Source organism: Phyllobates terribilis, unplaced genomic scaffold (assembly GCF_046119375.1).
Source record: "Phyllobates terribilis strain yellow unplaced genomic scaffold, ASM4611937v1 Scaffold_47__1_contigs__length_9908305, whole genome shotgun sequence".
NCBI lineage: Eukaryota > Metazoa > Chordata > Amphibia > Anura > Dendrobatidae > Phyllobates > Phyllobates terribilis.
This window is the reverse complement of record NW_027362807.1, coordinates 2,830,052-2,855,425: the sequence shown is the minus strand read 5'-3', so window position 1 is coordinate 2,855,425 and position 25,374 is coordinate 2,830,052. Positions and strand designations below refer to the sequence as shown.

The 25,374-nt window shown below is 46.2% G+C and overlaps 1 protein-coding gene across 1 annotated transcript; it reads left to right on the top strand.

Annotated features, from left to right (window-relative positions):
• Positions 1–293: 293 nt before the first annotated feature.
• On the top strand, positions 294–25,005 carry LOC141191587 (uncharacterized). The gene is made up of 7 exons (XM_073661519.1): positions 294–302; positions 19,832–19,981; positions 20,108–20,287; positions 20,371–20,494; positions 20,578–20,675; positions 20,874–20,964; positions 24,438–25,005. The coding sequence occupies exons 1-7, from the start codon at positions 294–296 to the stop codon at positions 24,950–24,952; spliced, it is 1,167 nt and encodes a 388-aa protein (XP_073517620.1). The 3' UTR covers positions 24,953–25,005.
• The last annotated feature ends 369 nt before the right edge of the window (positions 25,006–25,374 follow it).

Below are 25,374 nucleotides of genomic sequence, written 5' to 3'. Positions count from 1 at the left end.
GATGGCGCCACAAACCCACAATATGGAATCATGTAAAACCAGATACTGGATCTCTATATCGCCAGGATTAATCATCAAGTGGGAACCCAGTGTCAGACACTATTATAGGAACCTGCAGAAGTCTCTGCTGTCCCAGCAAGTACATAGACACGTTGTAAGGTATCAATAGAGTATATACATCACCTTCTTGTGGGTGGTATTGCCAGCCCCTAATAACTCAATGTTAGACTATAGAAGAAATATATGTATAACCATTTGTCCATGAATCTACCACTTGAGTACTTCACACCACCATGGAAGCGGTAAGTGGTTCCCTACAGAAAACACTCATCATATAGAAAATGTACTCATGAACCAAGATGCATAAAATACTTATAGATCGTAAGCTCTTGCGAGCAGGATCGTCATTGTCTTTGCTTTAATTATTGTATTATCTTTAGCTATGTTACTTATGACTGTTGTATATGAACCTGTGAATTGTAAAGCGCTGCGGAATATGTTGGCGTTATATAAATAAAGATTATTATTATTATTATATTGTGGGTTTGTGGCGCCATCTTGTGGTTTCCCACTGTATTTTGTATTGTAATGTATTTTATCTTGTATTTAATAAAGTATTGTTATATTTTATGCATCTTGGTTCATGAGTACATTTTCTATATGATGAGTGTTTTCTGTAGGGAACCACTTACCGCTTCCATGGTGGTGTGAAGTACCCAAGTGGTAGATTCATAGACTAATGGTTATACATATATATTTTTTCGGGGTACTATAAACCATTGACACAACTTCTCTCTATTAACTTGAGCTCGCCTGTACAATTTGTCTGGACCTGAATGGACCTCCATGAAAAATTATGTAAAGGAAAGTTTACAGAAGGGTCATATCCGTCCTTCCTCCTCCTCTGGGGCTACTGGATTTTTTCTTTAAAAAAAAAAAAGATGGGGGTCTCCGTTTTTGCCTCAATTTCCAAGTACCGAACAAAAGCACAATCAAGAATACATACCCACTTCCACTCATCCTTGAGCTATATAATCAGCCTTTGGGGATAAATGGTTTTCTGACCTTGACCTTAGAGGGGCTTATTACAATTAGATCCGCATCATGACGGGTGATGAGTGAGAATCGGCGTCTTTATCGTCTGAGGGTTTACTCGATAATCTCGTCCTCCCATTCGGATTCTCCAATGCACCAACAGGATTTCACAACTTTCTGAATGATATTTCTCTGATTACTTTGGGAGATTTCTTGTGATTTATCTTGATGATATAGAATTTTCTCTCCTGATTTGGATTCTCACCAGGAACATGTCCGTGTTGTATTAGAAAGATTGAGGGAGAATTCTTTCTTTGCTAAAATTGAGAAATGTATTTTTTCTGTTCAGGAAGTTTCATTCCTGGGGGTCATTTTATCGGCTGATGGGTTTACGATGGATCCTGGGAAGGTAAAAGCCATAATAGATTGGGTCCAACCTAGTGACCTGAAAGTGTTGCGACGTTTTATAGGATTCGCCAACTATTATAGGAAATTCATTAGGCTTTTTTCTCAGATTGCTGAACCTCATATTGTCATCACATGGAAGGGGGCAGATATGAAGGTTTCGTCACCAGATGCTATTGGGCTTGTGAAAAATTGGAAGAGTGTTTTATGTCTGCTCCTGTTCTACATAATGCATCTAGTAGTGCGGGGCTATGTAAAATAGAAGGCAGGTCAGTGAATGATCAGTGAGCTGTCATAAGAGAATACAGATGAATATATAAGCAGAGCACCAGATAGAGCGCCCTCCACAGGCCACCCTGGAGCACAAGCATATCATTATCTCCAAGCTGAAAGTAAAGGTTACACAAGAACCACAGGACGGATTTCATCAACCAAGGTATCATGTTAATCAGTGTAATGTCGCCCACCAGACAGTGTATATAGTTTATTGAGCACAATCCTGCTGACGTGTGCTTTAAAGTACCTTATTATAATATAGGGGATTTACGAGAAGCCGGCAATAATAGTGAGAATTGTATGTATGATTCTCCTGGAATATGGTGGTGGTACGTAGATAGAGATTATGAAAAGTGATGGGCGATCCCGAACAGTAAAGTTTGGGGTCCATACCAAACAACTACTGTTCGGGCACGGTCCCTGAACACGGACTTCCTCGGGAAGTCCGTGTTACTGTTCGGGTCCAGGTTCGGGTGTTTCCCGGGCTGTCATCTGCGTGACAGCGCAGGAAACACAGGCTCTGATTGGCGGTAACATAGTTACCACGGTAAGAGCGCTGTGGCATCATGCTGACAGATGTCAGCATGATCCCACAGCTGTGACAGTGACCTACAGTAAAAAGCTTACTGCAGGTCATAGACGCCAGCTGATGTGACTACTACCCCCATCAGCCGGCACCTGCTGTCATAGAAAGTAGGGAGCACAGGCTCCGCTGGATGGAAGCAGTAGTCTCTTGTCAGCGGCGCCTGTGCTGAAAGTAAAAAAAACAAATGTCGAAATGAATAAAAAGAATTCAAATAAAAAAAACACATTATACTCACCTACACCCTGTCCCCGATGTCTTCGACCCCTACAAAAAATAAAAACACGCCATATACTCACCTTACACCTAATCCCCGAAGCCATTGTCTCCTGAAATAAAGATAAAATAATAAACGACCATAATCTTCACCTGTCCACCGTAGTCCATATAATCCCAAGTGTCCCACATCGATCTCATGAATAGAACGGCCACATCAGAAAATGTGACGTTTCTATTGTGCAGCCGCGATACACTGACAGGAGCGCGACCTCACTTACGGCACTACTGCTACGTGGGAATTTTTTGACAGTCTGTGTCAGGCGCAGCACTTCCTGTGATGCTGAAGCAGCCTGTGACATGCGCAGTACTATTTGAGATTCTTACTTCAACATACATGGCGCAGGATACACACAGGCGCTTAGAGCACATGCCCGGCCAGGACACTTCCTGGCGCTGACTCTGACATGTGCGGTAGCATTTGATAGACACTAAGTTTTGGCGCTATATTGTATGATCCAATGGGGTGAGTCATGTTATCTTATATTATTGAAAGCTACGCATCTGGTACTTGATTGCAATTAAATGTAATGTGTGTTTTGTGTAAATCTGCAATCCGTGTATCACCAGCACTTTATTTATAAATATACAATGAGGTTTGCACATGTCTTTTGTACTAGGCATTTTGGTTCTGTAAAGCACTTATGCACTTTATTTATATCATTGATTATCTGACGGATGACTTTATTTATATGATGTAACTTCACTTATTCACTGCTTGAGAAAGGCTCAAATCGGAGCCAAAACATCGCCACTAGCCCTTATGGGCCATTAAACCACATTATGTTTTCTACAGGGAGTGCAGTCCTTTATTTTTGGAGTAGATACATGGATAGATAGATATACAGATAACAGATAGATAATTGATAGATACATAAACTGATAGATAAATAGATATACAGATATTAGATAGATACATAGATAGATAATAGATACATAGACTGATAGATAAATAAATAGATAGATATATAGATAGCTGTCTGAAAGCAGGAAAAACGGTAATCTGTCCTGTGCGCTGACGGCACAGTCACTGTGTCTCTTGGACATCGTGTTCTGTATCTGCACTTCTGATTAGCTACAATACCTAGTCGCTGATAACAATGCCTCAAATAATAACCTGAAAAGTCCTCTGTATCTGTGTGAATAAAGTCCTATGTATCTGTGTGAATTAAAGTCCTCTGTATCTGTGTGAATAAAGTCCTCTGTGTCTGTGAATAAAGTCCTCTGAATTAGTGATGATCGAGCATACTCGCAAGTACTCGCCCGAGCATCTCAGTACTCGAGATGCTCGGAGCTCGCCGAGTACTTGCGATATGCTCGGGCGGATGCTTGGGTCCCCTCCCTGCATGTTTGGCGCCCTTTTTTGAGTGCCAATCAACATGCAGGGATTGCCTGCCACTCACTGTAATGCCGCAGCCATGTTGGTTGTGGCATTACAGTGATTGGCTGGCCGCACATCGTCATCAGGTCTATATCAGACCTGGCGCCGCTGTGCTCGTCAGTCTACTCCGCAATCAGTCAGTGTAGGGAGAGGTGCTGCTGAGCTAGGGAGAGATTTGGTTGTGTATTAGGTAGTGTAGGAAGAAAACAAGTACATTACACATATCCATCTCAACAAACAGTCCTGAGGACTAATCCATCTGCAGAGATATCAGGCAGGCAGTGTATATAGGCAGACAGGCAGTGTATATAGCAGACTGCAGTGCATATAGCACAAGAGGCTCCATTCCAATTCTGCCTTCTGCTGCTGTTAGATATTTCTAGAAGAAGGCCCAGGTCTCAGGGGCCAGGAATAATTTTTTGGTGGATCTTAATCCTCATTATTTGCTTAAAAAGCAATCCAGAGAACCCCGTTTTTCTGCGCCATGTGCTTGTTGGCACTGCAGAATACAACCAGGTCCTTTCCTTATTACAGCGCTAAAAATTCAGCTATTTAAAACTCTGGTTTGTCCGTCACACGGATCACATATAATTGCGCTGAAAATACAGCCATTTTTGGCCTCCATTCAAATTTTTTTTCAGTGTGTCAACAAAGTTTTTGACACCCATTTGCTGTTCAAAATACACTGCTCAAAAAAATAAAGGGAACACTCAAATAACACATCCTAGATCTGAATGAATGAAATATTCTCATTGAATACTTTGTTCTGTACAAAGTTGAATGTGCTGACAACAAAATCACACAAAAATCATCAATGGAAATCAAATTTATTAACCAATGGAGGCCTGGATTTGGAGTCACCCCCAAAATTAAAGTGGAAAAGCACACTACAGGCTGATCCAAATTTGATGTAATGTCCTTAAAACAAGTCAAAATGAGGCTCAGTATTGTGTGTGGCCTCCAAATGCCTGTATGACCTCCCTACAATGCCTGGGCATGCTCCTGATGAGGTTGCGGAATGTCTCCTGTGCGATCTCCTCCCAGACCTGGACTAAAGCATCCGCCAACTCCTGGACAGTCTGTGGTACAACGTGACATTGGTGGATGGAGCGAGACATGATGTCCCAGATGTGCTCAATCGGATTCAGGTCTGGGGAACGAGCGGGCCAGTCCATAGCTTCAATTCCTTCATCTTGCAGGAACTACTGACACACTCCAGCCACATGAGGTCTGGCATTGTCCTGCATTAGGAGGAACCCAGGGCCAACCGCACCAGCATATGGTCTCACAAGGGGTCTGAGGATCTCATCTCGGTACCTAATGGCAGTCAGGCTACCTATGGCGAGCACATGGAGGCTGTGCGGCTCTCCAAAGAAATGCCACCCCACACCATTACTAACCCACTGCCAAACTGGTCATGCTGAAGGATGTTGCAGGCAGCAGACTGCTCTCCACGGCATCTCCAGACTCTGTCACGTCTGTCACATGTGCTCAGTGTGACTCTGCTTTCATCTGTAAAGAGCACAGGGCGCCAGTGGCGACTTTGCCAATCCTGGTGTTCTGTGGCAAATGCCAAGAGTCCTGTTCGGTGTTGGGCTGTGAGCACAACTCCCATCTGTGGATGTCGAGCCCTCATACCACCCTCATAGAGTCGGTTTCTAACCGTTTGTGCAGACACATGCACATTTGTGGCCTGCTGGAGGTCATTTTGCAGGGTTTTGGCAATGCTCCTTCTGTTCCTCCTTGCACAAAGGCGGAGGTAGCGGTCCTGCTGCTGGGTTGTTGCCCTCCTACGGCCCCCTCCACGTCTCCTGGTGTACTCGCCTGTCTCCTGGTAGCGCCTCCAGCCTCTGGACACTACACTGACAGACTCAGCAAACCTTCTTGCCACAGCTTGCATTGATGTGCCATCCTGGATGAGCTGCACTACCTGAGCAACTTCTGTGGGTTGTAGAGTCCGTCTCATGCTACCACGAGTGTGAAAGCACAACCAACATTCAAAAGTGACCTAAACATCAGCCAGAATGCAATGGTACTGAGATGTGGTCTGTGGTCCCCACCTGCAGAACCACTCCTTTATTGAGGGTGTCTTGATAATTGCCAATAATTTCCATCTATTGTCTATTCCATTTGCACAACAGCATGTGAAATTGATTGTCAATCAGTGCTGCTTCCTAAGTGGACAGTTTGATTTCTCAGAAGTTTGATTTACTTGGAGTTATATTCTGTTGTTTAAGTGTTCCCTTTATTTTTTTGAGCAGTGTAGTTACCTACAGGCCAGGTATTTAAAACTGTGGTTTCTCCGTCACACGGATCACATTCACATATAATTGCGCTGAAAATACTGCCATTTTTGGCCTCCATTCAAATTTTTTTTCAGTATGTCAGCAAAGTTTTTGGCACCGGTTTGCTGTTCAAAATAGTTACCTACAGGCCAGGTATTTAAAACTGTGTTTTTTTCATCACACGGACTACATATAACTTCGCTCCAAATTCAGCCATTTGTAGTGAGCGTGGAAGATATTGTCATCCATTTAAAATGGGCAAGATGCGTGGCAAGGGAAGGGGAACTGGACGTGATGGTGATGGTGTATGCAGAGGCCGAGGTCGAGGCTGTGGGCAAGCTGAAATTGTGCCACAACAAACACCCGCATCTTCTCGCCTGACCTTCCTGTCCCAATTCCTAGGGGACCACAGCACACCACTACTGAACCCAGAGCAGTGTCAAAAGGTTGTTGATTGGATAGCGGATAATGCTTCCAGTCACTTAGCCACCACCACCACCCTGTCTTCCACACGGTCAAGTCTCAGTAGCCGTGAGTCTGGACCGCATATTCCTCACCCTGATCCTCCTTCCTCCCACCATGCCAAGTGCCCAGAGACAAATGATCCCACACATTCGGGCCTCTCGCCCGGACCACTTGAAGCGGGGCAAAAGGAGATTGCATGTAGCAATGTCCAAATATTTGAGCAGCCACGGTCACACGAAGGCAACGGTGGGAAAGTGTCACAAGAGGTGGACGATGATGAGACACAAATGCCAGAAATTCAGGAGGAGGACCAGGGTGCGGAAGTGGAAGACGAGGCGGTGGATGATATAGTAACTGACCCAACCTGGCAGGAGGACATGCAGAGAGAGGACAGCAGCACACATGGGGAGGGAGGCAGATCACCCCAACAGGCAGGAAGAAGCAGTGTGGTGGCCGCAGACAGAAGGCAGGCAACCGTTCCCCTTAACACCAACACAAAGGAAGTTGCCAGTTAGGTCTTCCCGAGTCTAGTTGTTTTTTAAAGACTCTGTTGATAACCCCAAAAAGGCCATTTGCACCACCTGCCAGGCCAGCCTCAGCAGGGGTGGCAAAACTAGCAGCCTGACCACCACCAGCATGATCAGGCACATGGCAGCAAAGCACCCGACTTTGTGGGCCGAACCCCAGGATCCAGGAAGAGTGTCTGTGGGTGGCACTATTGCTTCTTCCGCTGTTGGGCATGCAAGCCAATACCCTGTCCATGGTGCATGCGAAGATGCCTCCTGCCCTGCACACTCTCAAGTAGCAGCATCAGGAAGCACGCCCTTGTCCCAGGGCAGCGTTCATTTGTCCATACCCCAGTCCTTGCAACGCAAGCGCAAATACACAGCCAACACCCCACAGGTCACACTACTAAATTCTCACATTTCACGACTGCTTGCTCTCGAAATGTTGCCTTTTAGGCTCGTGGTGACAGAAGCATTCCGCAACCTGATGGTAGCGGCCGTCCCTCGGTACTCGGTCCCCAGCCACCACTATTTCTCCCGGTGTGCCGTCCCTGCATTACACAAGCACGTGTCCCAAAACATTAGCCGTGCCCTCAACAACGCATTTACTGGGAAAGTCCACCTAACCGCGGACACGTGGACAAGTGCTTGTGGGCAGGGATGGTACATCTTGCTGATGGCACACTGGGTTAATATAGTGGAAGCCGGGACCCAGTCGGACCTTGGGATGGAACACGTCCTCCCGACGCCAAGGATTGCGGTCCCTAGGTCAATCAGGGTTGCCCCCACAGTCTACAACTCCTACACATCATCCTCCTTAGCCTCCTCCTCCTCTACAGCCTCCATCTCCGAAATGACCACATCAGTCACAAGCAGGAAGCACTGTAGCACTGCCTTGGCCATGTGGCAACAGGCTGTGCTGAAGCTAATACGCTTAGGTGACAAACCACACAATGCTGAAGAGTTGTGGACAGCTCTGAAAGAGCAGGCAGATCTGTGGCTCACACCGCTGAACCTACAGCCAGGCATGGTCGTGTGTGACAATGGCGGGAACCTGGTGGCGGCTCTGAGGCGAGGCGAACTCACACACGTACCATGCCTGGCCCATGTGCTTAACCTCGTGGTTCAGTGGCTTCTCAAATCCTACTCAGAGCTGTCGGATCAGCTTGTTAAAGTATGCGCCGCCTGTGTGCCCATTTAAGAAAGTCACCTACAGCTTCCGCTGCCCTTGCCGTGTTTCAGCAGCATTTGCAGCTTCTGGCTCAATGACTGGTATGTGATGTTCCCACGCGTTGGAACTCTACACTGCAGATGTTGGGACGGATTTGTGAGCAGAAGAGGGCAGTTGTTGAGTACAAGCATCAACAAGGCAGTCGGTATTCAGTTCAGACTCCACACATAAGACCTCAGGAGTGGACATGGATGTCAGACATATGTACCATCCTCCAAAACTTTGATGACTCCACCAAGATGGTGATCTCGCTTCTCTGTCTTCTGAAATGCTCTCTGCTCACACTCAAAGAGGATGCATTGCAGGCGGAGCACGATGAGATGGAGCAAGGAACCATACAGGGTGATTACACACAGCCCAGCCTCATCTCATCCCAATGTGGATTGGGTGACAATGAGGAAGAGGAGGAGGAGGAAGAACAGGAGCTAGTTTCATGGGCTATAGATGGTACTACCTGCACAGCTGTCATACCGTCTGTTCAGCGTGGATGGCCAGAGGACTGAGAGGAGGAAGAGAGCATGGTCAGTCATCCTCTTGGTGAGGACATGGAAGTCTTTTCTGTTAGCAGTCTGGCACGTATGGCTGAGTTTATGTTACGCTGCCTTTCCCATGACCCTCGCGTTCTCAAAATTTTGGGTGACAGTCATTACTGGTTGGTGACCCTTCTAGACCCACGCTACAAGGAGAACTTTATATCTCTTATTCCTGAGCGGACAAGTCTACAAAAATGGGGCTATTCCAGAAGGCCCTTGTTGCGGAACTATTTAAAAAAATCCCATCTGAAAACGCTGGGGCAGGGGTCACAGTTCATTGGACAACCAAGGAGTACAAGCGAAAGAGACACAACTTCAATCCAGCAGAGGCAGGGGAACAGTGTCAAAGTTCTGGGAGAATTTTCTCAGCCCCTCCCATCGCACAGGCCCTGAGGCGCGGGGTACTCTCACAAGGAGTGCAAAGTTTGGGAAGATGCTGAGGGAGTACTTTGCTGACCGTACCAACGTCCTCCGTGATTCCTCTGTGCCATATAATTATTGGGTATCCAAGCTGGAAACGTTGATTGAACTGTCTCTCTATGCCTTGAAGGTCCTGGCCTGCCCTGCCGCCAGCGTTTTATCAGAGCGGGTTTTTAGTGCCACTGGTGGAATTATAAGTGATAAGCGCATCCGCCTGTCAACTGAAAATGCTGACAGGCTGACTCTTATAAAAATGAACAAGGGCTGTATTGGGCCAGACTTCTCAACACCACCGAATGATAGCAGCGTAACATAAACTCAAATCCAGTGTCTTTTCTTGAGAGGTGTATTCCCATGCACCTCCTCACACCCACACATGGGTATACGCTTCCTGATTTTGGCTATTTGCTCTTGTCCTCCTCCTTCTCCACATCCTCCACCACCATATCACCAGGGTGACCGTGGTCCGTGATGCAACATCCACATCATTTTTTTAAAGGTTGTTTATGATCAGGGCCGGCGTAAGCACCCGGCGCACCCGGGCAAGTGCCGGGGCCCTGAGCAGGCAGGGGGGCCCACTGGTGGTCGCGCACCCCGCCGGGCTATGGGCGGAGGAGAGCGGTGTCAGCGCCCGCCCTTCTCCGCCGCTTGCTCAGGGCCCCGGCAGCCGGATACTTACCTCTCCCCGTGCCTCTGCAGATCCGCTGTCTTCCTGCTCTGCGCTCCCTGTGACGTCTCAGGTCAGAGGGCGCGGTGACGTCTTTCCACCGCGCGCTCCCCTGAGCCGTCACAGGGAGCGCAGAGCGGGACGACGCCGGCAACGCTGGAGTCCGGACCCGAGCAGCGGGCAGCAGGTGAGGAGGAGGGAGGTGAGTATTTGATTTTTTTTTTTTTAATGTATGGAGGCATGGGGCATAATATGGGGGGGGGTGACATCCTGCATGGGGCATAATATGGGGGGGTGACATCTTGCATGGGGCATTATAAAGAGAGGGGGGGGTGACATCCTGCATGGGGCATTATAGAGAGAGGGGGGGTGACATCCTGCATGGGGCATTATAAAGAGAGGGGGTGACATCCTGCATGGGGAATTATAAAGAGAGGGGGTGACATCCTGCATGGGGCATTATAAAGAGAGGGGGTGACATCCTGCATGGGGAATTTTAAAGAGGGGGGGTGACATCCTGCATGGGGCCTTATAAAGAGGGGGGGTACATCCTGCATGGGGCATTATAAAGAGGAGGGGTGACAGCCTGCATGGGGCATTATAAGGTGGGGAACTGCCTGCATGGGGCATTATAAGGGGGGGGGGACAGCCTGCATAGTGCATTATGTGGGGGGAACAGCCTGCATGGAGCATTATAAGGGGGGGGGGGACAGCCTGTATGGGGTATTATGTGGGGGGTAACAGCCTGCATGGAGCATTATAAGGGGGGGACAGCCTGTATGGGGCATTATGTGGGGGGGTAACAGCCTGCATGCAGCATTATATGGGGGCCAGTATCCTGTATGGAGCGTTATAGGGGGACCAGTATCCTGTATGGAGCGTTATATGGGGGCCAGTATCCTGTATGGAGCTTTATAAGGGGACCAGTATCGTGTATGGAGCGTTATATGGGGGCCAGTATCCTGTATGGAGCTTTAGAAGGGGACCAGTATACTGTATGGAGCCTTATATGGGGGCCAGTATTCCGTATGGAGCCTTATATGGACGCTAGTATTCTGTATGAGGGCCAAGTATTCCGTATGGAGCCTTATATGGGGGCCAGGATTCAGTATGGAGCCTTATATGGGGGCCAGTATTCCGTATGGGGCCTTATATGGGGGCCAGTATTCCGTATGGGGCCTTATATGGGGGCCAGTATTCCGTATGGGGCCTTATATGGGGGCCTGTATTCCGTATGGGGCCTTATATTGGGGCCAGTATTCTGTGTGGAGCGATTCGCTGGTTTCTGAGCTATTGCGGAATTTACAATAGATATCGCTCATGTAATGTAAGAAGTGAAATCTTTGCATTGTACTATATATATATATATATATATATATATATATATATATTTCTCTGCGGTATCTGTGCATCATGAATCGTGGTATGTATTAAAGGGGCCCACTGAGACTCTTTCGCCCGGGGCCCAGAAAAACCTGGAGCTGGCCCTGTTTATGATGCCCATAAAACATTTTTTTTATACAGTATGTTCATGTATACCCCCCAGGGGTAAATGTTTGTCAGCCCATACACTTAGTGCATGGGCATTACAAGTATAGGAGGCCTTCTCCTTTCTAATAAGAACATTTTTTTTATGAGGCCCTCCTCCACGTCTCTTCCAAGGGGCATTGGAGTGCCTCCCAATTTTTGGGAGCCCTTGCATTCATTGCATAGGCAAACACAATGGGAGACCCACTTCCTAATAATGGGAACATTGCTTTCAGGAGGCCCTCCTCTAAGTCTCTTCAAAGAGGTATTGGGGTGCATCTAAATTTTGGGCAGCCCTGCCAATCACTGCATACAAAATAACAGTATAGGAGACCCACTCTTTAGTAATGGGAACAATAAAACATAGCTGGCTGATGGCTCTCTAAGAATAGTGATGGCCGACGACTGGCCCTTTATGAATAGTAAAGGCCACCTGATGGCCCTATAAAAATAGGCTTTGTGACTTTCAGAGTCTCTCCATCATAAATGAAACATGATGCGTCTGATGATATCTCACACACCACATGGCCAGATAAGGTTGTAAAATGTTAAAATGACATTACCTATTCTATGGGGCAGCTCAGATCACCGTTTTTTTTCTCAAGCGTATTAGGCGTTCATGCAAAATCATAGCATGCTGTGATTGTACGCGTATATCGTGCGAGACTCGACAATGCAAGCCTATGGGTGTAAGAAAAAAATTGGTCGCCACACGGACCATCCGTATGCCGTCCAATTTTTATGGATACATTACCATTCTGTAGCATAGAACACTGTAAATAGTCCTGTAAATGATTGGAGAATAATGATTGCAGAGAAAATAAATGCATTGCATACTGATGTCATACAGATACACGGGCGAGAAAATATCGCATCATCGCATTACACACGGATTACACATGCATTACCATACGGAGAACTCGTGTGACTCTCATCAGTGAGAATCGGAATGATTTTGTCTCCGTGTAGTGTGACTCCGGCCTGAAGCTTCTGTTCTGCTTCTATAGTCTCAGAGATTAACAAGAACACATCCTTCTCAATAAGACTTTATACACACAACACTTGTTTTATTGTGGAAATTTATACCTCAAACTGTGTTTTCATTTGAACTTTATGTCTATATCCATATATAGATGTATATATATTTAGAGATAGTTGTATATTTACATATATCTATGTGAGGACACAGCATTTCTTCTTAATTCTGCCAAACGCATTGCTAGTCAGTCGGCACAGGGACAGGAGCTATTGTCGGTGACTCTAGTTGTAGATGTAATTAATTGTTCGAATCTTGAATGGCTGCTGTGTACAGATTATAGCGCCCCCTACAGCTTATTGTCCTGCTCTCCTTGTGGAATAAAGGCACATGCTAACTGACCCATTGATCATTGTTAGTTTCCTGTCTACCTATTGTATTAGTGCATTCAAGGTTGTTCTCATGCAAATATTGAAGGACTGGCTATGAACACTTGGACAATGAGAGAGGACCTTCTCCCAATCCTGTTGGAAAATACCTGAATACAAGCTGTGACCAAGAAAAATAGGATCTGCCTCTTTTTCCACACACTCTACAGCAAGCCACCAACCAGCTGGAGGAACACAGATCTGCTCCACTGACCATCACTGAACCCTCGAAGACACTGGAGAATCCAGGTTGGGGACAATCAGGTCACCTGGCCACATACCTCACTGCACTCACTCAGCTTCCTAAGCTTGCTGCTACCTCCTCCCTGGTTGCCGGCCAGAAGTTGGGGTAGTCGGCCCTGGATGCTCCGAAGTCACAGCTGCTCAGAGCCAGTGGAAAGGTGAGACTATGTCATGTGCACCATCTCATGTACTTGCTGGGGTTGTACTGTATGTGACTGGCTGGTATTGGGGCAATAAATTATTGCCGCACTGTGTTACCCTCACCCTGTCTGGTCTGAGTAGTGTTCACGGGAAAGGAGATCGGGCGTTCAGTGGTGTGAGCCCTGGTCCATATGGTTTTCTAAAGATGAGACCACCCACTGACCCTCGTGTCTCCACTCTATCTATTTATTATATTTCAAAATGTTTATAAATTTCTCTATAAAATGCTATATGACAATGATTATATAATGTACATTGTGGACCATTCAGCCTCAGATGCAGAGTGTGAACATTGCCAAAAATCTATATTGTACATTTAACTGAAATAAATGATACAATCAGAAATGTTAACCATTTAGACGGTTTTCAAAAAGTTCCGGATAAATATGAACAAAATATAAATGTTCATTGATAAGCCGTGAATTCAGCGGGTCGGTCCTGAGGGAATTTACATCCCATGTAGGAATTCAGGGGATCTGGGAAGGGATTTCACACCATATGAACAACACCGGATGGAATGGGCCCAGATAACCAGGATCCCAGGCTGGAAAAGATCCATACGCTGGTTTTCTTCGATGCCGATATGAAAGAAATAAAAACAAATATTTTCTTTTTATAATTATTTGATATTAACCCCTTTACCACTTTGGGCTTCTCCATTTTTGCGTTTTCTGCTCCCCTTCTCTCCAGAGCCATAACAGTTTTATTTTTCCGACAATATGGCCATGTGAGGGCTTGTTTTTTGCGAGACGAGTTGTACTTTTGAACGACACCATTGGTTTTACCATATTGTGTACTGGAAAACAGGAAAAAAATTCAAAGTGCAGTGAAATTGCAAAAAAAGTGCAATTTCACAATTGAGACTCACCGGCGCCTGCGCACAAGTTTCCTGCTCCACAAGTCTACACAGACGGCGGGATCCGGCCGGGAACTGCACGTCACAGGCCCCTGTGACGTGCTGGGGAGGAGGGGGGATATGGGAAGTAAGCTAATAGGCGGGGATTTCTTCGCGTCCCCCAGACGTGAAACTTGCCAAAACTAATTTAATAAAAAGCTATTACACAGCAAGCAGACCTCTAATATGGTACATTCAGGTAAGTATAGATTCATACTTCACCTGTATCCCCATATTAGAGGTCTCATAGGTCCCAGGGGGTGACATATTCCCTGAAACATGTTAACTGCCATGGGAGGATCGCGACTCCACCTGTGGCTGTTAGGGGCATGTGACAGCTGTACAGATCAGCTGTCATGTCCTTGGAAAGGGGCGGTGTCATCACCGGAGTTCACACGCCTCGCACACGCGCAGCTCCACATGCCTCGCATACATGCGCGGCTCTTCTCCGTACACGCGCGGCTCTGCTCCGAACGTCTCGTACACGCGCGGCTCCGCTCCGTACGCCTCGTACGTGCGCGGCTCCGCTCCGTACACCTCGTACACACGCGGCTCCGCTCCGTACACCTCGTACACGCGTGGCTCTGCTCCGTACACCTCGTACACGCGTGGCTCTGCTCCGTACACCTCGTACACGCGCGGCTCTGCTCCGTACACGCGCGGCTCTGCTCCGTACACCTCGTACACGCGCGGCTCCGCTCCGTACGCCTCGTACACGCGCGGCTCCGCTCCGTACGCCTCGTACACGCGCGGCTCCGCTCCGTACGCCTCGTACACGCGCGGCTCCGCTACGTACGCCTCGTACACGCGCGGCTCCGCTCCGTACACCTCGTACACACGCGGCTCCGCTCCGTACGCCTCGTACACACGCGGCTCCGCTCCGTACGCCTCGTACACACGCGGCTCCGCTCCGTACGCCTCGTACACACGCGGCTCCGCTCCGTACGCCTCGTACACACGCGGCTCCGCTCCGTACGCCTCGTACACGCGCGGCTCCGCTCCGTACGCCTCGTACACGCGCGGCTCCGCTCCGTACGCCTCGTACACGCGCGGCTCCGCTCCGTACACCTCGTACACGCGCGGCTCTGCTCCGTACACCTCGTACACACGCGGCTCTGCTCCGTACGCCTCGTACACACGCGGCTCCGCTCCGTACGCCTCGTACACACGCGGCTCCGCTCCGTACGCCTCGTACACACGCGGCTCCGCTCCGTACACCTCGTACACACGCGGCTCTGCTCCGTACACCTCGTACACACGCGGCTCTGCTACATCCACACTGTAAACCCCTCCTGACCCCACACATAAACTTCAGCTCATCCAGCACCATGACAACCAGCACAGCAGAGTCCTGCATCCACTGAGGCCCCTGATCATGTGACCCCTGACTCCTCCCCTCCTGTGACCTCATCACAGCTCCTGTGCGCACAGAGCAGCCATATATGTGGTGGCGCCTCTGCAGGTGGAGTTATGTGGAGACCCCCATTACTGGGCGCAGGGGGCATTAACACCTTCAGCACGGAGACTCTTTTGGGGTCTTGTGTTGCCCCTTTATAAGAATCATAAGGTTTTTGTTCTGTTTCCTGTAATAGATACATACGACCCAACTATGGAGACAGGAAGGGAGGAAACGTATAGTTCTCATAGTACAGGGCCCCTTTACTGCTCCCACAGTGTAATGCCCCCATTATGCCCCTTGTGCAGGATGTATGATGCCCCCACAGTGTAATGCCCCCATTATCCCCCTTATGCAGGATGTATGATGCCCCCCACAGTGTAATGCCCCCATTATGCCCCTTATGCAGGATGTATGATGCCCCCCACACAGTGTAATGCCCCTTATGCAGAATGTATGATGCCCCCACACAGTGTAATGCCCCCATTATGCCCCTTATGCAGGATGTATGATGCCCCCACACAGTGTAATGCCCCTTATGCAGTATGTATGATGCCCCTTATGCAGAATGTATGATGCCCCCACACAGTGTAATGCCCCCATTATGCCCCTTATGCAATATGTATGATGCCCCCACACAATGTAGTGCCCCCATTATGCCCCTTATGCAGGATGTATGATGCCCCCCACACAGTGTAATGCCCCCATTATGCCCCTTATCCAGTATGTATGATGCCTCCACACAGTGTAATGCCCCCATTATGCCCCTAATGCAGTATGTATGATGCCCCCACAAAGTATATGCCCCATTATGCCCCTTATGCAGTGTGTATGATGCCCCCACACAGTATAATGTTCTCACAGTACCACCTGCAGTTGGAATAATCCCTCTGGAATTGGTTTTCCTTTGCCTGCTCCCCTCCATGTATACCCCCGAGCATGTATACATGCATGTAGGGGAGCAGGCCTTACTAGATATCGAGGCTTTGTACAGTAATACACTGTGTTCCAAATTATTATGCAAATAATATTTTCTCAGATTTTCCCAAATTACCTATATGAATTGCAGTCATTGTAATTTTCCAGTCAAATAACTATTAGAGTACAATTGAAAGGTTTTTGTACTAACTGCCTATGATAACAGTATATTTTTAAAAAAATAAAAAACTCAAACTGCACTCAAAATGCATGTTCCAAATTATTATGCACAGCAGAGTTTTCAACCTTTTCATTTTAATAAAGAACAAAAAAATGGTCATTTTTGAAATTATAAGCATTAGCAGGTTATTACAAACTGAAATCAAACAGTTTTCAACTCAAAACTTTATTCTAGGTGATGTAACATTTGCACATAGGACCCCTTGTTCGAAAGGAGCTTCTGAACTCTCTCGTCCATTGAATTTGTCAGGTTTTGGATGGTTTCTGCTTTAATTGTTTTGCATGAGGACAGAATACCCTCCCAGAGCTGTTGCTCAGATGTGAACTTCCTCCCGCTATCATAGACACTCCTTTTGATGATGCTCCAGAGGTTCTCAATGGGGTTGAGGTCAGGGGAGCATGGGTGCCACACCATAAGTTTGTCCCCTTTTATGCTCACAGCAGCCAGAGATGCAGATGTGTTATGTGCAGCATGAGACGGTGCATTATCATGCATGAAAATGATCTTGCTGTGGAATTCACGGTTCTTCTTCTTGAACTATGGCAGGAAGTACTGTTTGAGAAACTCAACATACATTATGGAGTTCATCTTTACCCCTTCAGGGATCCTAAAAGGGCCAACAATCTCTCTCCCCATGATTCCAGCCCAAAACATTACTCCACCTCCTCCTTGTTGGCACCGTAGCCGTGTTTGCATGGGGTGTCCATCAACCAGCCATCCTCCACTCCATCCATCTGGACCATCGAGATCATTTCATGCATGATGCGGTAATCCCCCGGTTCAGTGAGGGCTCCGGCGCTGAGCCCGCACTGAACCGAGCACATGTCAGCTGATTCTTACAGCTGACATGTGCCCACAACAGCCGCAGGTGGAATCGTGATCCACCCGTGGCTGTTAACCAGTTAAATGCCGCTGTCAATCTCCGACAGCGGCATTTAACTCGCGCTTCCGGGTAGCGCGTCACTTACCCCGCCCATCAGCGACCCCGTCACGTGATCGCGGGTCGACGATGGGTGGTCATGACAACCCTGGGTCTGCAGCAGACACCAGTGGTTGTCATGATCCTGTCGCTATGAGCGCCACCTAGTGGTCGGCGCTCATAGCACAGGACCATTTCTGCTACATGCAAGGGTTCTGCTCGTCCCCTGCATGTAGCAGAGCCGATCAAAAGAGTGCTGCTTCTAGTCTCCTATGGAGACTACAGAAGAAAGCAAAAAGTGAAAAAAAAAAAGTTTTAAAAAATATGAAAAAAAATAAAAAAATATAAAAGTTTAAATCACCCCCCTTTCGCCCCATTCAAAATAAAATAATAATAAAAAAAAAACATATACACATATTTGGTATCACCGCGCTCAGAATCGCCCGATCTATCAATATAAAAAAGAATTAATCTGATCGGTAAACGGCGTAACGAGAAAAAAATTCTAAACGCCAGAATTACGTTTTTTGGTCGCCGCAAAATTGCAATAAAATGCAATAACGGGCGATCAAAACATTGTATCTACGCCAAAATAGCATCAATAAAAACTTCAGCTCGGTGCGCAAAAAATAACCCCTCACCCGGCCCCAGATCCCGAAAAATGGAGACGCTACGGGTCTCGTAAAACGGCACCATTTTTTTTTTTTTACCAAACTTTGGAATTTTTTTTACCACTTAAATAAAAAAGAACCTGTACATGTTTGGTATCTACGAACTTGTAATAACCTGGTGAATAATAATATCAGTTTTAGTATTCAGTGAACGTGGTAAAAACATTTTTTTAAAAACATCTGTGGTATTGCACTTTTTTTTGCAATTTCACGGCGCTTGGAATTTTTTTCCCGTTTTACCATACGCGATATGGTAAAACTAGTAATGGTGTTGAAAAGTAAAACTCGTCCCGCAAAAAATAAACCCTCACATGGCCATATTGACCAAAAAATAAAAACGTTATGGCTCTGGGAACAAGGGGAACAAAAAACGAAATCTCAAAAACGGAAAATGCTCCGGGGCTTAAGAGGGTAATCAGCCGTGGGGTAGTCGGTGGAGTGGATTTCCTTTAATAAATACTCACTTAGCCCCATTCTTGGTGCAGGTACTAATTAATCCAGTACCTATGAGATTTTTACCAAATGATAGAGGTGTATCATCCATAGCGTCGGCCCACACGGCCACTATGGTGCCCGTGAAAAAACAGATTTTGAGCTTGGTTTAAATTGGTATCCATGCAGCACATAGACACATGTTTACTATGGCCATAAATCAGAAAAAAACTATAAAGAAAAATGATAATGAACCCCGCTGTAAATAAATAAATAAAAAGCAAAAGTGCATTTAAATAAAATAGGTTTCTTATCAACACTGTATTTGATCAAAAATAGCATGAAAGCTATCCTACCATGGCAAGGTGCACCTATTCGAGGTAGTCCTACTCTGTATAATATTAAAAACCTTACCATGTGTGAAAGCCTCAAACTTCTGTGTGTGAATCAGACATGAGATCTAAAGTGGTAGAAGATTACAGTCCGGGGAAGACCGGAAACATTCATATAGACGACCGGTGGAGATGTAGTTAGTGAAGCACTCTGGCCAAATATGTTTCTAGAGCCGTAGTAGAAGATGAAGATGTCGTCCTCATCATGAAGTAGTTATTTCTCATGCCATGTGTAATGAATATCTCCTGCAGTATTGCTAATGCTGATTGCAGTGTCGGTAAATGAGACGAGAATTAGCATTATGGAAGATGAGTCTTTGAGAAACGAGTTCAGCTACAGACTCCAAGAAAGAAACTGCTTGTTGTCTGTGGCCAAAAATATATAGGTTTTATTACTAAATGTAAAGCAAAAAACTAAATACTGTAAAATGATATATCTCCTCATATGTTTCCCCATATTATCTCCAGTAATTGTATTATTACACAGGATTTTTATGATGTTACATCGGCTCATCATCTTCTCATTTAGGTCTCTACAATATCAGATCCGCTCAGTAAAGATCTTCTATATAAGAGAATTTTCCTTATGGACCCATCAAAGATGGATATGGACAGAGACAAGATGGCGGAGAGGATATTACACCTCACCCTAGAGATCCTCTTCCGGCTTACTGGAGAGGTGAGAGATTCTGATGACGTCACATTACATCATTATCTATGGGAATAACAGATGGACAGAACTGGAGAGGTGAGGACTCTGGAAATGTCTGGAGGGAGATTTATTAATGTGTCTCTCCATAACCAGGATTGCACAGTAGTGAAGAAGACCTCTAGTGATCGCTATCAGGACCCTGTGCCTGAGGAATGGGGAAGACCCCTGAGCCCAATCACAGGGCCTCCACCTCACCCCCTGATACATGAGGACATCAATAACCAGAAGATCCAAGAACTCGCCTACAAAATGATTGAGCTGCTGACTGGAGAGGTGACACTGCTGGGAATGCTGGGACATTATACAGTAACGCTATGAAGGGATCGGGGGGATGATGGTATCATTGTATGTGTCAGGTTCCTATTAGGTGTCAGGATGTCGCTGTCTATTTCTCCATGGAGGAGTGGGAATATTTAGAAGGACACAAAGATCTGTACAAGGACGTCATGATGGAGGTTCCCCAGCCCATCACATCACCAGGTAATAGACAGGACTAAATACTCACGGCCTATAATTATCTGTATGTAAAGAATGAATTCAGTCCCTGTATGTGTTTCCTCCAGTTCTATCCAGTAAGAGGACAACACCAGAGAGATGTCCCCGTCCTCTTCTTCCACAGGACTGTAAGCAAGAAGATCCCAATGTTCCTCAGGATCATCAGGTAGATGGAGAGAAGGTGTCATGAGATCTCCCCTATGATGTGTAGACGGCTGTGAAGGTCTTGTGCTCAGTCTTGTTTTATCCACCAGTATTATATGTTTTATACTTGTGTAATGAGAATGGTGGAGATTGTAGGATTAGAGCTGATCATAGATGGGACTTCTCCATCTGTCTGTGACTTTTACAATATTTGTTTCAGGGTGAAGATCTGACCCATATTAATACTACAGAGACATATGTGAGGGGTGATGAGCGGTGTAAAGAGGAGATTCCTACATATGACTACCCAGGTGAGTAGTAACCACTAAATGCAGAGAAGTCACAGATTCTTCTCAGTCACCGGCTGTGGCTGCTATATTGGCTGTGTAGTCCGGCCGTATCACAATCGTGTGATCACCATTTCCCTCTAGATCACAACATTTTCCTCCATCCAAAAATGTACACATTACTTTGTGCAATTGTAATAGACCTTTTCCATAGAACTTACAACCTGGAGGATCCACCTACCCCCTGGGATTAGGAGACGCTGACCGTTACCTGCCCAGATCTTTAAACTACAAAACCAAATGACAGCGTACGTAGAATGTGCTGACAAGTGAGAAAATCACTTGAAGAAAAATATTATGATGGGCCTGTAAGAGAAAGCGGAGGGTAATGATGCTGTTGGCTTCCTAGATCCCTCATATCTTATTGGATGAATCTACCTTCTCTCCCTTCTGTGCTGCTGAATGTGCTCATATGGTCCCTACAAGACCAGGTCCAGTCTTTCTGGCCAAACTTCACTTTTATGATCTAGAACATTAAATGTGCAGTGAGGCCAAGTATTAATTTCTGTACAATAACAAGAGTTTCCCTTTATCCTGACTTTTCAATTTCTTTTCAAACCAACTAACTTCAAACAGGATTGTGATAAACTACATAAAAAACATTACACCTGTGCATGATATATCTCTAGGCTGTGCGTGGCTGATATATACATTTATTCACACCTGCAGGTGATGTGTTGGCATGGCTCAAGCCCTGGTTTCATGGATTCATTCCACGTCATAAATTACATTATTTTTCAATCCTAAGGAATTCCGATTACTACACAATCTCTCCTTAAATGGGGAGCACTAATACTTTCTCTACTCTTCTGCTCAGGAGTCATAGTAGCTCCAAAGGTCCACCATAAATGAGTGTAATTCCGGTTTAGATCTGAAGTTCTCTCCCCTGATACATACGTTGTTGTTAGGGATGTAACATATCTTTTATTCTGTATTTTTTTCCAGGTTCATTTTGTATGATAGCTTTATTGTGGTGGGATCGGCCTGACTCACTTATGTGACTCTGTAACTCCCTGGTAGTCTTTAAAAGAAGGTCTCCATTACCTCTTCCAAATGCCCGAGGGCTAAATTTAAGACAACTCATCTCTGCACTATTTATAAAAAGTTCTCCTTCAATGTCTAATATTTCTTCTTGAAACTCATCTGACAGAAAATATTGGCCCTTATCATAGTTTAGATTACGAAGAGCCACCGAGCCCCCTACTCTAATTACCCCAGAGAGGTTTCACCACTAGTTACTCACTACTTACTGATGGAGACTGTTGAGTTTGATCATTTCAGTAGATGTGTTATTGTCTATAGTCAGTTTTTGACTACAGTAGTTAGTGCCCAAAATACTCTAATTTTAACCTCTTCCCGCAGACAGTTTTATGTTCCCAATCAGGCCCCATTTTTTTAAATCTGACGTGTGTCACTTTATATGGTGATAACTTTGGAATTCTTCACAAATGATAATAGGAAACAAATGGACCTTACAAATTATTTTCCAACTACTCTTGAATGTGACAATACCCTGTATACGGTTGTATCCTACTATCTGGGCACATGGCAGAGTTAAGAAGGGGAGGAGCGACATTTAGCTATTTGAATGCAGATCTTGGTGGAATAGTTTGCAGACACAATGTATTGGGGGCAGTGTTCATGGTCACCTGACAGCTCAAAAGATGGCCACCACGAACAGGCTTGGCGCTATATACTCCAGATCCCACGGATTGCCTTTCTCATCACCCTTTAATGTCAAGACGAATAGTCAGGTAGCCGGGTCATAAGCTGGAGGGCAGAGAAAATACAAAATCAGAAGACACAAGAGTAGTCAGTACACGAGCCGAGGTCACCACAAAAAACAAATACACAAGCCGGGAACTGAGCACAGAGGACTGAACCAGAGAAGAACAAGGCTGTATCTGGAAGCTTCCAGCAATATCCTTCCAGCTTTAGTAAGGTGTGGTGCTTTCCAAATGGCTGAAGCAGGGAGCAGATTATTCCAGCTGGACAGCACACACACCCATACTGCCAGGCTGGATGGTACTACAGGTCCCAGGCACCCTAATCTTAGTGGCTGGACAGAGCCTGCGCCACCCAGAGCTTCTGGTTCTGATGTCTCCTCCATCACCAGCGCCTCCTGCAGGATGAATAAGGCTCCTGGTGACAGAAGCAGACGTCACAGGAGCAGATCCCAGAGGAGATGGGACACACCATTTGCGGAAGCCCAAATGTGACCATAATGCAGAAAACCAGAGCAGTAGAAATCCCCATAAAGTGACACCATTTTGGAAATTATAACTCTCAGTGAAATAATCTATAGGAGTAGTGACTATTTTGACTCCACAGTCACTTTCCAGAAATTAGCACGCAGTGGATGTTGGAGAGTGAAAATTGCAAATATGCCATTTTATTACCCAACACATAGTGCCCAGATTGTGCTCCAGGAGACACACACACCATAAATTAAGTGGATTTTTCTCACTATAGTAATGCCGAATACATGGATGCTAAATGTGGTTTGGACACACTGCAAGGCTCAGAAGCGAGGGGGAGATCTGACTTTGGGAGAGTGGATATTGCTGGATTGGTTTATGGAAGCCATGTTGCTTTTCAAAAGCCTTTGAGCCACTAATGATGTGGAAACCTCTGGTTTTCCATTGACAGATGATGGACCTGAGTGGGGACTTTTTTTGTGAGATGAGTAGAAGTTATTATTGATATTATTTTTGCCTACATAACATTGGTGGCTTTTTATTCCATATTTGGGAGGCAGAATTAACAAGCTGTTGAACACCACACTCTACTGGTTCATCCTATGAGGTTTTGTATTAGACTGTGATCTGTTATTGTCTTGGTGAATAATAACGGCTAACATAGGGCAAAATTTTAAAAAATCACAGAAAGATACAGCCTTACTAACACCAATAATCGTACCAATTCATGGAGGGTGTGGTTGCCTAGTATTAAAGATGCACACAGATGAATCTTGCATAGGACGCCAGTCACACAGGTAGGTTTGATGCACAGTGTCTGGCTTAGGATACTGATGATGTCCATACTGGGCAGGAAGGCTGCCCAGCACTATATAAGTGTACCCCACGTGGACAGACACCCCATACATAACTACATAAATAGTAAAAAACTAAAAAATGATAGTGTTGGCCCCCTTAAAAATAGTCTGGGTGAAATGGTGGATGAGGATGAGGAAAAAGCCAATATGCTTAATGATTTTTTTTCAACCGTATTTACACAAGAAAATCGCATGACAGAAAACATGATTAGTGATGACAAAAATCCTCCATTACATGTCAATTGCTTAACCCAGCAGGAAGTACGGCGGCTTCTAAAAATCACTAAAGTAGACAAATCCCCGGGTCCAGATGGGATACACCCACGAGTACTGCAGGAATTAAGTAACGTCATAGATAGACCATTATTTTTAATTTTTACAGATTCCATAATAACAGGGTCTGTACCACAGGACTGGCGTATAGAAAATGTGATGCCTATATTCAAAAAGGGGACAAAAACTGAACTTGGAAATTATAGGCCAGTAAGCTTAACCTCTACTGTGGGTAAAGTCCTGGAGGGTTTCCTAAGAGATGCTATACTAGAGTATCTGAAGAAGAATAACCTCATGACCCAATATCAACATGGGTTTACGAGGGACCGTTCCTGTCAAACTAATCTGATCAGCTTTTATGAGGAGGTAAGTTCCGGACTGGACCAAGGAAATGTAGTGGATGTTGTGTATATGGACTTTTCAAAAGCTTTTGATACGGTTCTGACGCGCCCCTGGGCCTGCTGTGTCGCGCAGCGTCTCGCGCACGGGGGCTTACCCGGAACCGGATCAGATGAGGGTTGTAGTCTCCGAGTGGCGGGGACCCGGTCCGTGCCCAGGGAGTCAAACTCAGTGTGTGGCAGTCTTGATAGATGTTATTTGAGTGTCGACTACGCCACCCGTTGATTTGCAGCTATGGAGCTGCCGCTGCAGGGCAGACCGCTGAGGCCGGTGTAGAATTGTGCAGCGTGATAGTATAACCCCCAACGGGAGGGGTATGGCCTCAGGGCAGCCGACGTGGAAGATGGGGGTAGCAGGAACCACTCAGAGACGGTGCGGTGTAATTCAGGGTCTTTACTGGTAACAACGATAGACCCTCCCGGAGTACTTGCTAGCGAACGGGGCCTGGTCAGTCCTTGAGCAGATGGGATCTCCCCTGGCCAGGCAGAGTTGTAGGCCTCCCAAACTGACTGTACTCTTCTGGCTACCTTGCTAGAAGCGGATATAAGTAGCCCACGTCCCTGAGTGTACCGTGTGGTGCTCACCCGTATGGCCGGTGACTCGGGGCCTTCTAATGGCTTCCGCTCCACGATGGCGGTGCTGGTCCC